This window comes from Ambystoma mexicanum, chromosome 10, assembly GCF_040938575.1.
Source record: "Ambystoma mexicanum isolate Mex_15411 chromosome 10, UKY_AmexF1_1, whole genome shotgun sequence".
Taxonomy (NCBI): Eukaryota; Metazoa; Chordata; class Amphibia; order Caudata; family Ambystomatidae; genus Ambystoma; species Ambystoma mexicanum.
In genome coordinates, this window is record NC_090932.1 from 879,355,178 (window position 1) to 879,369,579 (window position 14,402).

At 44.8% G+C, this 14,402-nt stretch overlaps 1 protein-coding gene across 1 annotated transcript in view; it reads right to left on the reverse strand.

The window, feature by feature from the left end:
• Positions 1–14,402, reverse strand: part of LOC138491825 (D-beta-hydroxybutyrate dehydrogenase, mitochondrial-like) — a 263,457-nt gene that overhangs the window by 106,184 nt on the left and 142,871 nt on the right. The window contains exon 3 of the mRNA XM_069618587.1: positions 8,529–8,670. Within this exon, the coding sequence (XP_069474688.1) occupies positions 8,529–8,670 (142 nt within the window). The remainder of the gene's footprint in view (positions 1–8,528; positions 8,671–14,402) is intronic.

Below are 14,402 nucleotides of genomic sequence, written 5' to 3' on the forward strand. Positions count from 1 at the left end.
TGACCTCACCACTCTCTTTTGTCCCACACCTACCTGCCTTAGCCCCCCCAGTATCTCCATCCTCTCCTCACTTCCACCCCAATGGCGCTTTCTGTTTCTCCTATCTTTTCCAATTGCTTCTCCATTGACTATCCTTCCCTTCTCACTAAGTCTGGCAGGAAGAAGGTCAAAAAGGATATCTTGGCCTCTAACCCTGGTCTTCCTATCACCGACACCTACTCCAATGCTTCCGCCAGACAGATCCTTACCAACATCCTCTTTGGTGTTCCTTCGTCAGATCTATGGACTCCTCATATTGTCTCTGTGCTCTGCCCTATCTTCTCCTCTCCCATTAATGGTGGCACTCACTGGGATGTTCTCATGGCTTCCTTCTACTCCTCTTAAGTCATCATTAATGTCTACCTAAATGGTACTGTCATGGCCCAAGGCCCTCAGGCCCATCTCCTCCTCTTTGATAGGCACTTCCCTCGCCTCATCAATTTCCTCTCATCGCCTGCTGTCCCCTCCTCTTCCCCCTTGGCTACCTTGCCCTCACTCTCCTCCTCTGCCCCTCCTAGGGCTCTTTCTCCTCCTTGGGGCGTACCTCTGATCTGTAACCCTCCCCGGAAGGTCTTTAAGGCTGGCAAACTTCTGCATATTGCCGCTCTCAACTCTCGCTCTGCCGTCAAACACTCCTCTGACATCTGCCACCTCCTTGAAGAACTAGACCTTGATGTCCTTGGTTTTACTGAGACATGGCTCACGGCCAGCTCTGTCACGAGCTTTGATACTCTCCTCCCTGATGGCTACAAGATCCTCTCAGCACCCAGATCATCCCGGTCCGGTGGGGGGGTAGCCCTGATCTTTCCGGTGTGGATTCCTGCCTCGATCATTCCCACTCAGACCTACTCCTCTTTTGAATGCCTTGTCTGTAGGCTTTCTCTCTCGCCTATCCATTCTCTTACTGTGGTTACCATCTACCGGCCTCCTGATCAAATCACCTCATTTCTCTCTGAGTGGGGAGACCTCTCTTCCTCCCTCCTGCCATCTATCACTCAACTCCTCCTTGCTCCTCCTCTGTACTCTTCCGTGACCTCTGCGACTCCCTCTCCCGGTCCATCTTCCCCTCTGACCCGACTCACTCTGCAGGGTACACACTCGATTTCTTGATCTCCTCTGACCTCCCCCCTCTCCATCCCTCTGACCACTCCTCTCTACTGGAGTGATCACTCCCTCCTCTCATCTCATCTCATCTCTCACTCTCTTCCCCCAAGCCAAGCCTACCCCAACACTGCCACCTACTTTCTCGGACATCCGGCCCATGAAGCGTGTGTCAGTTGAGGCTTTTGCCACCACTTTCTCTCCCCCCTCCACCTTTGGCTCTCACATCCTGGCACAGCCCTGTCTCTGCTCTACTCTTCAATTTCTGATACGCTTGATGCTCTTGCCCCTGTCATGAGGATCCGTTTGAAGTCCAAAGCCAAGTGCAATTCCTGGTATGACTCTGACCTTGCTACCCTTATGGAGGACTTCCTGTTCATCCTCTGACAAACTGGCCTGTCGCCTGCTACAAAGGCAATACCGACTCTCTGTCCTCACCAAGAAGAGAGTCCACATTCAAGCTTGTGTCTCTACGGCATCTAACAACTCAGCCGAACTCTTTAAAATCTGTAAGGAGCTGGCCAACCCTGCTGCAGTCTCTACACCTCCTGTTGCCTCCCAGGCTCTTTGCAATGCCCTTGCCTCTCACTTCATTTAAAAAACCCAGGACATCCTGTCCACCCTCTCCACCCACACCCCTCCCCTCCATCTGTGCTTGCTGACCCTCCTTTAGCCACCCTCCCACCATCCTTCTCTTCCTTTCCTCTTTTCACCCCTGACGAGGTCGCTAGAGAAGTCCGATTTATGAAAGCCTCGTCAAAACAGGTTCATCCCTGTTCCTCTAAAACCATCAAGGACCACATTGACACCCTCGCTCCGGCCCTTGCTGATTTTTGCAACCACTCCTTTGCCTCAGGATCCTTCCCTCCCCTCTGAAGCACTCCTTTGTGCATCCTCTTTTCAAGAAACCCACAGCTGATCCGTCTTGTCCAGCTAACTATCAGCCAATTTCCATTACTCCGTTTCTTGGCAAACTCTTGGAAAAGTTGGCCATCTCTCAGCTTAACCTTCATTCCAATTCTGTTGGCTGTCTCCATGACCACCAGTCTGGCTTCAGAGCTGTCAGAAGCACGAAAACTGCTCTCCTGAACATCCGTGATGATCTGCTCTCCAACCTTGACTCTAACATTCCCTCTGTCCTCATCCTCCTCGATCTCTCTTCTGCCTTCGACACGGTCAACCATACCATCCTGCTCAACCGTCTCCATGAAAACCTGGGTATCACTGATCAGGCTCTGGCCTGGCTGACCTCTTTCTTTTCAGATCGACCCTCCCAGGTCCAACTTGGGTCCTTCCTTTCATCTATCTTCCTCTCTACCTGTGGTGTTCCCCAGGGGTCTAACCTCTCGCCCTGGCTTTTCAACCAATACCTGGCAACTCTCGCCCACTGCATTGCCACTTTCTGCCAAGAAGTTCCAATGCTACGCTGACGACAACTCATTTTCAGGCTGCCCTCTGCCACCTCCTCTCCCTCTCTCATCTCTGATTGCCTAACTGCCATTCAAGATTGGTGTTCCGCCAATGATCTTTGTCTGAATGCCAGCAAGACGGAGATCCTCCTCATCGGCACACCTTCACCATCCTTTCCCCTCACTCTCTGGCCGGTCTCCCTTGGCCCTCTTCCTACCCCCACCTGCGAGGCTAAGAACCTCAGGGTCATCTTTGACTCCACCCTTTCCTTCTCCGCCCACATCTCTGAGGTCTCTAAAAAGTCAAATTTCCGACTGCACCTCCTCAGAGGTACTCTAGCTTTCCTCTCCTTCCCCCAGAAGCTCATGGTATCCCAAGCTCTGGTTCTCTCTAGCTTGGACTATTGTAACAGCCTCTTTCTAAATGTACCTGCCTCTACTCTCTGCCCTCTGCAACTAATCCAGAACAGGACTGCGAGACTTGTCCTTGGCCTCAAGCCCTGCTCTGCAGCTCTGAAATCTCTCCACTGGCTCCCAGTGGATGCAAGGATTAAATTCAAAACCCTCTGCATTGTCCACAAGGCTTTCTGGGGCCTGGGTCCAAAATACCTTCAGCTATCCCTCCGCAAATACCTCCCCTCTCGAGCTCTTCGCTCCTCTACCCCAGGGTCAGGGTCAGTCGTTTTTCAAAGAAACGAGCTGGGGGTAGATCTCTGTCTTCGGCTGGGGCCTCCCTCTGGAATAGCCTCCCTGCCACTCTAAAACTTGAGGAGAACCATCTCCGGTTCCGGAAGAACCTCAAGACCTTCCTCTTTTCTTCTGCCTTCGCTCCCCCTCTCCCCTGCTGATCTGTTCTCTCTTGGCACTGTGCACCTGGCCACCCTCTGTCCTTCGGGCCCAGGTACCTGCTCACCCTCCCGCACTGCCTCCGGGCCACCCCTTGCACTGGGGTCTGTATCTGTACCAATACAGCCCCCCCTTTTTCTTCCTGCACTTATTAGACCTACCCTGTCTGCTGCCTTAAACCTAGCACTTGCAAATTGCTGGCTGCATTACCACTGTTTGTTGCCTTTATTATTTATTTATTGTTATTTATCTGTTTCTCCTCTGCTTCGCACTTTCCACTTCTCCCTCCTTCCATGCACTTTTCCTCTCCACCTCTCCCATGCACTTGAGCATTCTCAATGTCACTGGGCCTAGTAAGATTGCTGTTTTTGTTCTCCCCTGTTCCCCTCCCTTGCCGTGTCGCGCTCTGAAACACTTGTGTACGAGCGCGATAGAAATAAAATATCAATCAACCTAACTGCATTATTCATAAAGAATTTGTCTGTCTTGGTCTCTATTTTTCCATGACCATCGGAATGTCCATGCGATTGCTAACAAGTCCCCAGAGTTGGGCCCTCATTACGAGTTCGGCAGTGAGAATGGTGGAATTGCTGTTACCACAAATGTCTGTCGAATCATGATTAGGTGGTGGCGTGCATCACCCCTCGACAGTAACAGTAATTCCACCAGCAGAATTACCAACAAAAAAAAGTTGCTGACCTATACTGATGGAATTAACACAATGTAACAGTCATTTTGCCAGTGGAATTACCGCCGAACGGGGAGTCGTCATGACACGAAAGGCACGTTTTCCAATCTGCATTTTTAAAAACGCAATCCACCTAAAATCACCATTAAAGAAATGCGATCCACCCCCAAAAGACACATAACGTTTCAGGAAGCAAAGGCAAGGGAAAGGTGCCTGAAATGTGGCAATGCAAGCAGAAGTTCACTGACCAGGAGCTCAGTGTGCTTGCAGAGCAGGTGGTGGCCCATGCAGAGGAGCTGTATAGGTCACAAAACCGCAAAACAACTCAGCAGTGGAAGAACACCGTCTGGGCCGAAATCAGGAACAAGGTGGTGGTCGTATGACATGTCCCACAGAACATTGAGGACATGCAAAAGAGGTGGAACGATCTCAAATCCGGGTCTGCACCCTTATCTCCAACCATTGTTGGGCGACAGCAGCCACTAATGGAGGAACAGTTGCCCTGCTGCAGCCGACCCTCTGGGAGGAGAGCAGCATCTTCTGCATTGCAGACCTGGAGGGGTGTGGGTTCGGCAGAGGTTGCAGGCAGCACCCAGGAAGACCCTGTTGAGTACATGAGTGAATAATAGGCCCATTGCACAACAACCCCAATAGCATGTTGACATTCACATAATTCCATGCATCCAGACAATGCATAAACTATCAATGTGATATCGTCTCCTGCGGTGTACCAGAGTTCCTCACCAGTGTCAACAACCAAGGTAGCAGCGGATAGCCTGAGTAACCTAAAGCATGTAGGGAGAAGAGCGTTTAGCATTACAATTTAGCTTCTCATGCTAATTGCATTCACTGCTTTCCTGGCGGCCTTTGTGCTGACGTGCGTGTGAGGCTGACTCCCTGTACTGCACTAGGGCGTGGGGGTTGTAGTGGCTGTGTTGGGCACATGCAGGAGTATACAGTATGTTCTCAGGTGTCTCTGTGCCCAGCATGAGTTGGATGCAGGGCCATGGGCATTTGGTTCAAGAGACATGTAGTTTCCTCACACACAGTCTCATGCCTATCTCCATGTGTGACTCTGTTCTGCATCATCATCAGATGCCATGCTTACCCAAGAGCCAGGTTCACTGTTCGTAGTGTATCCATATATTCTGGGAGGGTGCTGTTCCGTATGGAACCTGTGAATCGTCGCAGCAGTTGCTGGTCAGGTCCGTATCACATGTCATCTGGATGTTCATGAAATGGTACTGTTTACGATTCATGTATGCAGGAGGCTCCACGGCCTGGGGGCGCCACCAATGCCACATGTGTGCAGTCAAGTGCTGCTATTACATTAGGGAAACGGGCGATGACATAGAAACTTGCCTTTGGTGCATGCACTTGGGCCTGGGTGGTGGTCAGCGAGATGTATTATCGATGGGCATGGCTTATGAGCACGGCCAACAATTGCAAAAGCCCTATTGAGAATGTTTGCTGGGATATACCAGCAAAACAAAAGAGGTGAGGGCTGGAACCTCTGGCATTGCTCTAGGCAACCCTCCAGACCATTGTTCTTCACCTGCCTGCCAAGCCATTACAAAAGAGGAAATACCATATGCAAATGAGGCTTGGTCCCACAGCAAAAGGCGCAGTCCAGCCTGAACTGCTTGGTCACATCCATTCTGCACGAGACCATGCCATGCACCATCCACCCAGTCTTCTGGAATTAACCTCTGGCACAGAAGTGGAAGAGAGAAACCAGTTTATGTACTGGTGAGATTGCAGTTCTGATGTGTATGGCGCTCTGGGGAATACAGCAAGACCAATTGGCCATCGGTCAGAGCCCAAGGGGATCGACAGATGCATGAAATGGGAGTCCTCCTCGATAAACGTCTCCTCCAACTTTGTGCAGCATGTGTCCTTCCATGTGGTTTCCTGCATGCTGCAGGAGCTCAATGAAGAACACCAGGTTGTGGATGCAGCAGTTCACTTCTGGTTGTGAGTCCATGTTGCTCAGAAGTGTGTTTGGGGAGGGTGTTGGCCTTACATATACTTTCGGAGGCTTTGTTTGCGGAATTAGCACTGGCAGTAATTCTGCTGATGGAATTAATGCCCATTTCCGGTATCCTGTAATTCGGCAGTGCGGTAAAAGTGGCGGTAACAGATTGACTGCCAATCGTACCACTTACTACCAAACTTGTAATAAGTGCCTTGGTCTCCTCTGCATTCTTTCTCAGAGAGTTAAGTGGTGAATAGTCAAATATCATCAGGATAATTACTCATCTCCATGACCCTAGGAGTTTCTCCATAAAGGATGAAGAAAAAGTCCAGCCTGGACCAGGACAAACAAACCCCCGAGTGAAATGAAAATCCCCTCTAACCGATGAAATTCCCTCAAAACATCAGAGAGTTCCTCTGCCTAGACAAAGGTCACCAGTCTTGCAGGGTGCAGTCTTCCCGTGCTCTTGTGGATAGTTTGCCCAGGAACAGGTCCAACAGGTCCCTTCTCACCAGAACCAATTGTGCCCTGCATTTCATTAGCAGTGTTTGGACTTCTTTGGATAGGTCCATGTCAAGAGGGGAGGAGCTTAAACTTTCAAGTTTACAATAGTTTACCCCCCCACCCACCCCCATAGTTACCTGGTCAATAAGATATACCATCCCTGCCTGTCCCCCACAGCTGCAGACCCATTCAGGGGTAGTGACTTGAGTAGCAGTACTGACACACCACCACCACTCAGGAGTCCCTATAGAAAGAACCCTGCCATCTCCTAAAGAGCTAGAATTGAATTCCTTTCAGGTGAGGTTCCTATGGGGAAGATTAGCTAAGGTCCATAAAATTCCAAGAATTGCAAGACTGTGGCCAGTTCAATTTGATCGGAGGTGGTCCTTATGGCACAGACTCAAACAAACTGTACAAAACCAATACATTAGCAGACTCAAACGCGGGCATAATTGGTCATTTAGCTAGGCTGAGATGCTGCAAATCCCCATTGCCACACAATCCCTGTTCACTGGCATGAAAATGAAATGGCACATTAACAACACAGAGAAAGTGAACGATGGGTTTGTGAGAGAGATAGTTTGGTTGTTAATGATGTACGAATCAAGAAAGTAAGATGTGGTTCATGAGGTGACGCCATATTTTTACATTTGCCCACTACTCGTGTTTCCAGACTACTAAATTACCAGTAATACAGTAAAATAAATGAAAATGAGAAAAAAATAATAATAAAATCACAGGTCTATTGCGCTAACCATTCAAAACTAGTAGAGGTGCACTTCCAGTCAATATATATTTAAGGAACTATGTGAATTGTCCGTGGGTAAATTACCCAATACGGAAATGTTTGCATGGGAAATGTACGCAATAAAAAATGTTCGTACATTTCCCACGCAAACATTTCCATTACAAATCACACAGATTCAAACCCACACCCTCCCTCACACCACCAACACACCCCCAGCCCCCTACTTACCTTTCCGTCAGATGGGCGGTGTCCCTAAAGCTTCCGTGATTGGGAACCGATGCCGCGGGTTCCTTTCCTTTTCTTTTTTTTAAAACGTTTACTCGGGTGAGCTGCGGGGGTGTACCCCGCAACACCCCACCCACTATACTGTATAGGTGTCTAGTCAAATGGTCGACAGACAAAGGGTCGACAGTCAAAAGGTCGACAGGTCAAATGATCGAATTTTTTTTTTAGTTATATATATTTTTTTAGGTTTTCATTTAGGGAAAAAAAGGTGTTTTAACAAAAAAAACAGGGGTTGGGGGGACCCCCCCCCCAAAAAAAAAAAAGTGAAAAAACAAAAAAAAAAATTCGATTATTTGACCTGTCGACCATTTATTTTCGATCATTTGACCTACAACCTACTGTATAGTATAGTAGTATAGTGAGTGGGGTGTTGCGGGGGACAACCCTGCAGCCCCTGATTTTTTTGCTTTTTTTATGCTCGGGTGAGCTCCAAGGGTGTCCCCCGCAACCCCGCTCACTATACTATAAAGTATAGTGAGCGGGCTGTTGCGGGGGACGCCTCCGCAGCACCCAGCTTTTTTTATTTCTTTATTTTTGTTTTGCTTGGGTGAGCTGCGGGGTGTCCCCCGCAACACCCCGCTCACTATACTGTATACTATTATGAAAAAAATGTCATACCGACCCCACCAAAACACCTTAACACATACCACGAAAGTTCGAACTTTTGGTAGTTAGTACTTTTTGTGGTGTGTGTTTTAGGTCTTTTGGTGGGGTCGGAAATTTTTATTCAGACATTTCGTCCTATTTCATATTTAATATATAAAAAACAGGCCTACTGCCAACGCCCAACATAGTTTCGTTATAGTAAAAGTGGGGGTTAGGATGAGAAATGGTGACGTTCAGTAATCTATAAGAGGAAAGCTCTCTTTTAAACAGTCTTTTAGTGTAAAGAAATAGCCACGCATGAAAGGAATCAGGTAAATTCTTCTATACCTTCCTCTGTTTCCTTCAGATTTTTCGTAACAAATTCCAACGCTTGATTTATTTCTTCCTCGCTGCAAACATTTAACTGCAGAACTTTCATACGGTCCGATTTCATGCTTTCCAACTCCACTGCGCCATCACCCTTTTTGTCCTATAAAACAGAAAAACAAGCATTGGCAAAGCCAATAGTTTCCGCGTTTTCAGTTAATTGCAATTTACCTTTGTATGCAAAGGGTCTGTAACTTTCGAAACGTACTAAAGATGCCTACAGAATTATTTTTTACTCTTACCTTCCTGCAAGCTGTCAGCAATGTTAAAATAAGAAAAAAAGTACTCACTGGAGTAATGTAATCCTAATTCAAAGTCACCCGTCCTCCTCATTTTACAGGCATCCCAATATAAATTGACTTGGAAGGTGGGCGGGTGTATGGAAGAAAGGGGCCTTATAAGTAGGAGTCCCACAGTCGCTACAGTGACTAACGTTTAGGCCTGCATCCGTATATTACCTCACACTTTGGGAGATTCCCAACCACTAGTACCTAGGGCTAGGAAGGCTCTATGCTTAAATTAACCCAACATATGTTGGTAAAGATTGTGTGGCCTTGAAGGGAATGCACATGGAATTATTCTTGCAGACGAGGAGTATACTCTGTTGCCGCCTAAGCGGTTACTTCCAATAGAACAGGAGGTCTCCCTTTGTTTCACCAATAAAAAATACTCTGATGCAATTTACTTCAAAGTGATTACTTTTCATTATGTATGGGGTAAAAAGGGGGTGGGGAGGGGTTTGGAGTAGGGGTGGCAGTGAAGGGGAAGGGGGAACCATCCCCAAATCCACAAAAAAAAGAAGAAATCGAAGTCAAATTTCAAAGTAATCACATCGAAGTAAATTACCACATGGAACGAAACAGGACATTGGAAGGCTACGATAGCATCCATAGCATGTGCATGCAGGCCTTTTGAAGTAAGGAGCCTCTGGAAAAGCTCTACGGTATGCAAGTGACTACTCACCAGGCAGTAGGAACTTCAAAAGCATGCCTGCCCTGGGACACACCTCCCCACCTCGCAAAAGTGATGAAAAGTCTGCCTGAAAAGCGAAACTCGTATCCTGTCCAGGTAAAACTGGCCAGCTTTTCATATTTCTGAGCAGTTAAGAGTCCACTCTGCCTTTCAAGAGAAATTAGTAAAAACACACACATTGATAGAGAAATTGGCTGGTTAAGATGGAGAGGGCCCGTCTCGCTGAATTAACGATGACTATTTTCCAAGAAACCAACTGGATATCGGAGATAGCCATAGGTTGAAAGGGTTTGTGGCCGAGAACTGCCAACACCACTTTCAAAACTCAGGGGCAGGGGAAACAACTAGGAGTGATCCTCTCAAAATGTCATTTTACAATGATATTTGTTAAGGAGAAATATAATCTTCAGCGGTATGGTAAGCTCCTCGAGCTGCCAGGCAAGTGGGCTTAGATTCCGTCTCAGGGCCAGATTCTGCTAGACCTGACATGAATGGAATCATACTGTCCATGGTAGAGTTACTTCCACTTCACTAGATACTCTGTCCTGCCACTCCTTTTAAAGCCACACATCGCGCACCGCGCACATGGTTTTCCAACTCCCTCAGACAATTGAGAGTTTGCCTATGCCAGACCGATTGTCTATGGCATAAGTATAGGACAGATTATCTAAGGGAAGGTTATTCCCCGTTTTTATGGTCATTTTAGTTAGCCATTCAAGAAGCTAATATTAATTTTCTTACTCTTTCACAGACCTCTTTAGTCATGCATTTTTCATTGACTCTTAACGCCCCCACTGTCCAATCCTTCTTGTTCACTATCTCGTTTCAGATGATTTGTCAATTCATTTATCTCTAAAACTAGGGACACCAGGAAATAATGTTCTCTCAATTCCACACCAGTGCCTTTTGACCATGGGCATCAATTATTTGTCTCTTTCGCTTCTTGCTGCATCTTTTATTGCTTGTAGGCATTTAACTTTGTCTCCTTCCGATACACTGTCAGCTTCGTTGTTTAAATCTATTTATTCTTCTTTATTACATTTACTCCTCCTCGACGCCTAGGATTTTCCCCACTAAATTCAGAAAGCTACTGGTATCAATCCTGCTAATCATTGGCCTATTTCTTTACTTCTTTATCTTTCAAAAATTCGAGAAATATTGGTACTTTCTAGTCTTTGTACTTCTTCTCCTCTTCAAAGTCTGTTGACACTTTTCAGTCAAGGTTCCGATGGTTCACTCGTGAGAACTGCTCTGCTTTCTGTCTTAGATTTCATTCTGGATGGTAGACATCACAAACATTCTTGTCTACTGATACAGTTTGTTCTTTCTGCCACATTGGCTACTGTCATTCCTTACATAATACTGTCCTCTTTTGTGATTACAAGATTGGCACAATCTTGTTTTTTCCCATTTGCATTACTGTTCATTTAAGGTTTCCTGTGAAGGCTGGCTTTCTTTGCTGAAGTCTCTTGGGAACGGTGCCCTACGACGTTATGTTTCATTTGCTAATCACTACTCTTTATCTACTACTCTTTAGTGTCTCGGGAGGATAGGCCTTGGAAGCAAGAAGACATGCAGCCCCACAGGTTCTATCCCCGGGTCCGCGCTTAGAAACCTCTGGGTATTAAGCACGTTATAAATGACGTATCATATCATACTATCCCTAATGAACCCATAGTTCAATCGTATTGCTTCAGCCTACAATGGTACGCTGATGACGTGCAAACCTCCACTTTCATTTCCTCTTTTGACAGTTTATCTCATTGTCTTTACTCCATAGCATCCTGGAGGCAAGCACATTTTCTGAGTCTCTATTCCAAAAAGGCGGAAATACTATTTTTCACAGTTTCTTGCTCCATTTCTCCACCTACTTCAATTTTCTTTCTGCCTGTGTCACTTCTGTTATCAAATTCTGTACATTATTTGGGTTTCATTTTTGACCCCCCTCTAACGTTTCAAAAGCAAATTCTTTCTCTTTCCCATTCTTTATGGCAACTACGTGTTGTTATTCCAGTCTTCATTATTATTGCTCACTCTTTGTTGGCTTCACAAAATATTCTCTATCATTTATGTCTTATTCTGCTGTGAAGCTTTAATATAATCTTAACTACTCCACTTGAATTTCACTTTACCTATTTCATCTTCATTTGCTTCCTATACACTTAAGATTTCAATCCCACCTACTATCTAATGTGTTCAAATGTGTCCATGGTCTTGCTCGCTCTAATTGATCTGAAATAATTTCTCTTTACTCTACTCCTTGCCATGTTTGTTCTTCTACTAAATCCTTTGGCGAACACAGATTGTAGATCCATAGACAGTCCTAAGTGGTTCCCTACTCCAGACAGGAGGAGTCTGTCATGGTTGCAGAAGGGGAACCCCGAGAAAAGGCCCTCCAACTGTCAAGTTGTCACAGGAGGACCACATTACAAGATTTGGACAGACATACTGAGAATGTCTCTGAATAGTTGACTGGGGCTGCAAGGCTTCAAGGCTTGAGAAATTGAGGTTCCCAGGAAGAGGCTGCCATTCCCAAGGACAAGTGTTAGCCTCCTTCTCAGGGAGACTTGGCTCTAATCTGGGGGAAACTAGTAGAGCCCATCCGGTTTGAATCCCAGAACGTGGATCCCCTGGATATGTTTCTGTGTGAGAGCAACTAAGGCTCCTCTGGAAGCCAGCAAACACAAAGACCCCACCTACCAGAGTGTTCCCCCAAGAAAGGTCATCTACTTTGTGGGACCGTTGATTGAGGATGAACTCTTCGAAGTGTGAAAGGGCATACTCTATAAAGAAAATAACTCCTCCAAGTGAGTCTACTGATGAGTGGCTGTACCAACATTGCATTACAATACAGGCCTGAATCACATACATTTTTGGGGTCCAAACACTCCAAGAACATGGAGTGAGTATCAAAGACCAATACGTTCTTGTTGTAGATCAGTGATGTGCACTGAAACAGTGCAATTCCTAATAATCAGTTTACAAGCAAAAAGTAGGTCTGTGCCAATATGATATAGAATACAGACATACAAGCACATGTGTAAGAGGGCATGCAATGCTTGATAACTATATTTTGAGAATATTGTGCCGCACCAAGATCCAGCACCAGTTTTACCAGTCCTGCCCATGCAAGGAGGGCATCAACATACATCTCTCCTAATATCAATTATGCTGTATTTAAATCCATGTGTTTTATCTGTTTTAGAACAGCCTAAACTAGCTCTTCTTCTGTATGCTATGTACAACAAAAGTTGCTACCGAAACGTTTTTTTAGAATGCAGTTCTTATGCTCTTATCTTTCTTTCTTTTAGTTTTTCCAACATACAAGATTTGGCACCAGATTACATGCATAAGCATTTCACTATTAGTTGCTGAATCCAAAGCCTCTGAAGACCAACCCCAACCTTCTCACTCTTTCTCCTGTATCATTTGCATACAGTACATTTGCCACTTGGGCTGTGTCCTGTCGCTTCCGGCAACCCCCATCATGCTAAAATTGTGTTGTCCATTCTTCCTCTTATTTCTTCCTGTACGATATTGCTCCTCACCATCTTAATCCTAATCATAGTACTACATTTGTAGGCAAATAAAGGAGCTTGCATATTATTACCCTGACTGTTTAGTATATTCCAGGGTTTACCAATTAAGTTCTTGATCTTCACTGATATTGCTCTGTATGTACTTACAAACACTAATCTTCCTTGGTTCTTATTTTTAAGTTGTTGTATGAGAATAGTCGCTATTATGACATCTCACCCTCTTTTGTGATTTTGTGACCAGTTTCCCAGGATATTCTTTTGCCAATAATTTCTGACATAATTACTTAGATTCCTTACTATATTCTGCTTTCTCAGTACCGTTCGAATGCAATCAGAGAAATTGCCATATGGAAAATTCATTTTCAAAGATGTTGATTGAATGTATTAAAATTAAATGTCATTCTCATCTGTGAGTTTACTGAAAGGTTTCACTTTTAACTTGCCCATTTCCTTATAAATTGTTAAATCCAAGAAAATGATCTCCCTGGGTTCAATGTTAAAGATAACATTGAGACGTGGATTAAATGAGTAATTCCATATAATTTCTATTCACTCTTTGATTAGTAAATAAGTTTTTATGAATGGCATTTGGAATTGTTTCCATTAAAAATATTTCTAGGAGAGAAGCCGTCTCTTTAACGGATGTCTTTCACATTCGGTGTTAAAGGGTTAAAAGATTAATAAAAAAGTATCACTGTTTGTCATTTCTATGTGTGCATTATTTTGCTCACTAGTTTGATACATTTGTCCTGAAGACAAGTCAAAGTGTTTGGCATGTCGTCGAAACTAGCTATGTAGTGAGGGAGACTAGCCTAAAGGGAGTGGGTGCGTCTCAGTTAATTGACATTTGTGTTTCATTATATATTGGATGCTGCTATTGTTATGACAATTTCAGTTAGTTCATGTAGTTCTTATTGATCTGTGTGTATGTTTTGTAATAGATTTTTCACATTATGCATCTTGCAGCGATTATATACCTCTCCTTTTTGCAAGTATATCTTTCCATTATTTATTTTTATTTTTGTACTATTATGCTTTTTGATCAATTATTTTTTTATCTGAATGATATCTTTATGAAATGTAAAAAGATTAGTATTTTTTATATTTTGCCTATGTATTTATTGTGCACCACTATGCTTTCATTTTCAGACACTTTAGTTCTGGAAAAATAAGGTTCTAAATTAAGCTTTTTTTAATGTATCTCGTTTAAAACATTGTGTTAATTTCTGTAGGATTATGCCCTTGTTTTAGGAGGGTAAATGCACGCCCTACTTGTGTGAGGAAAATGCATGATTGTATCACCAAAAAAAGTAAGAATTTGGGA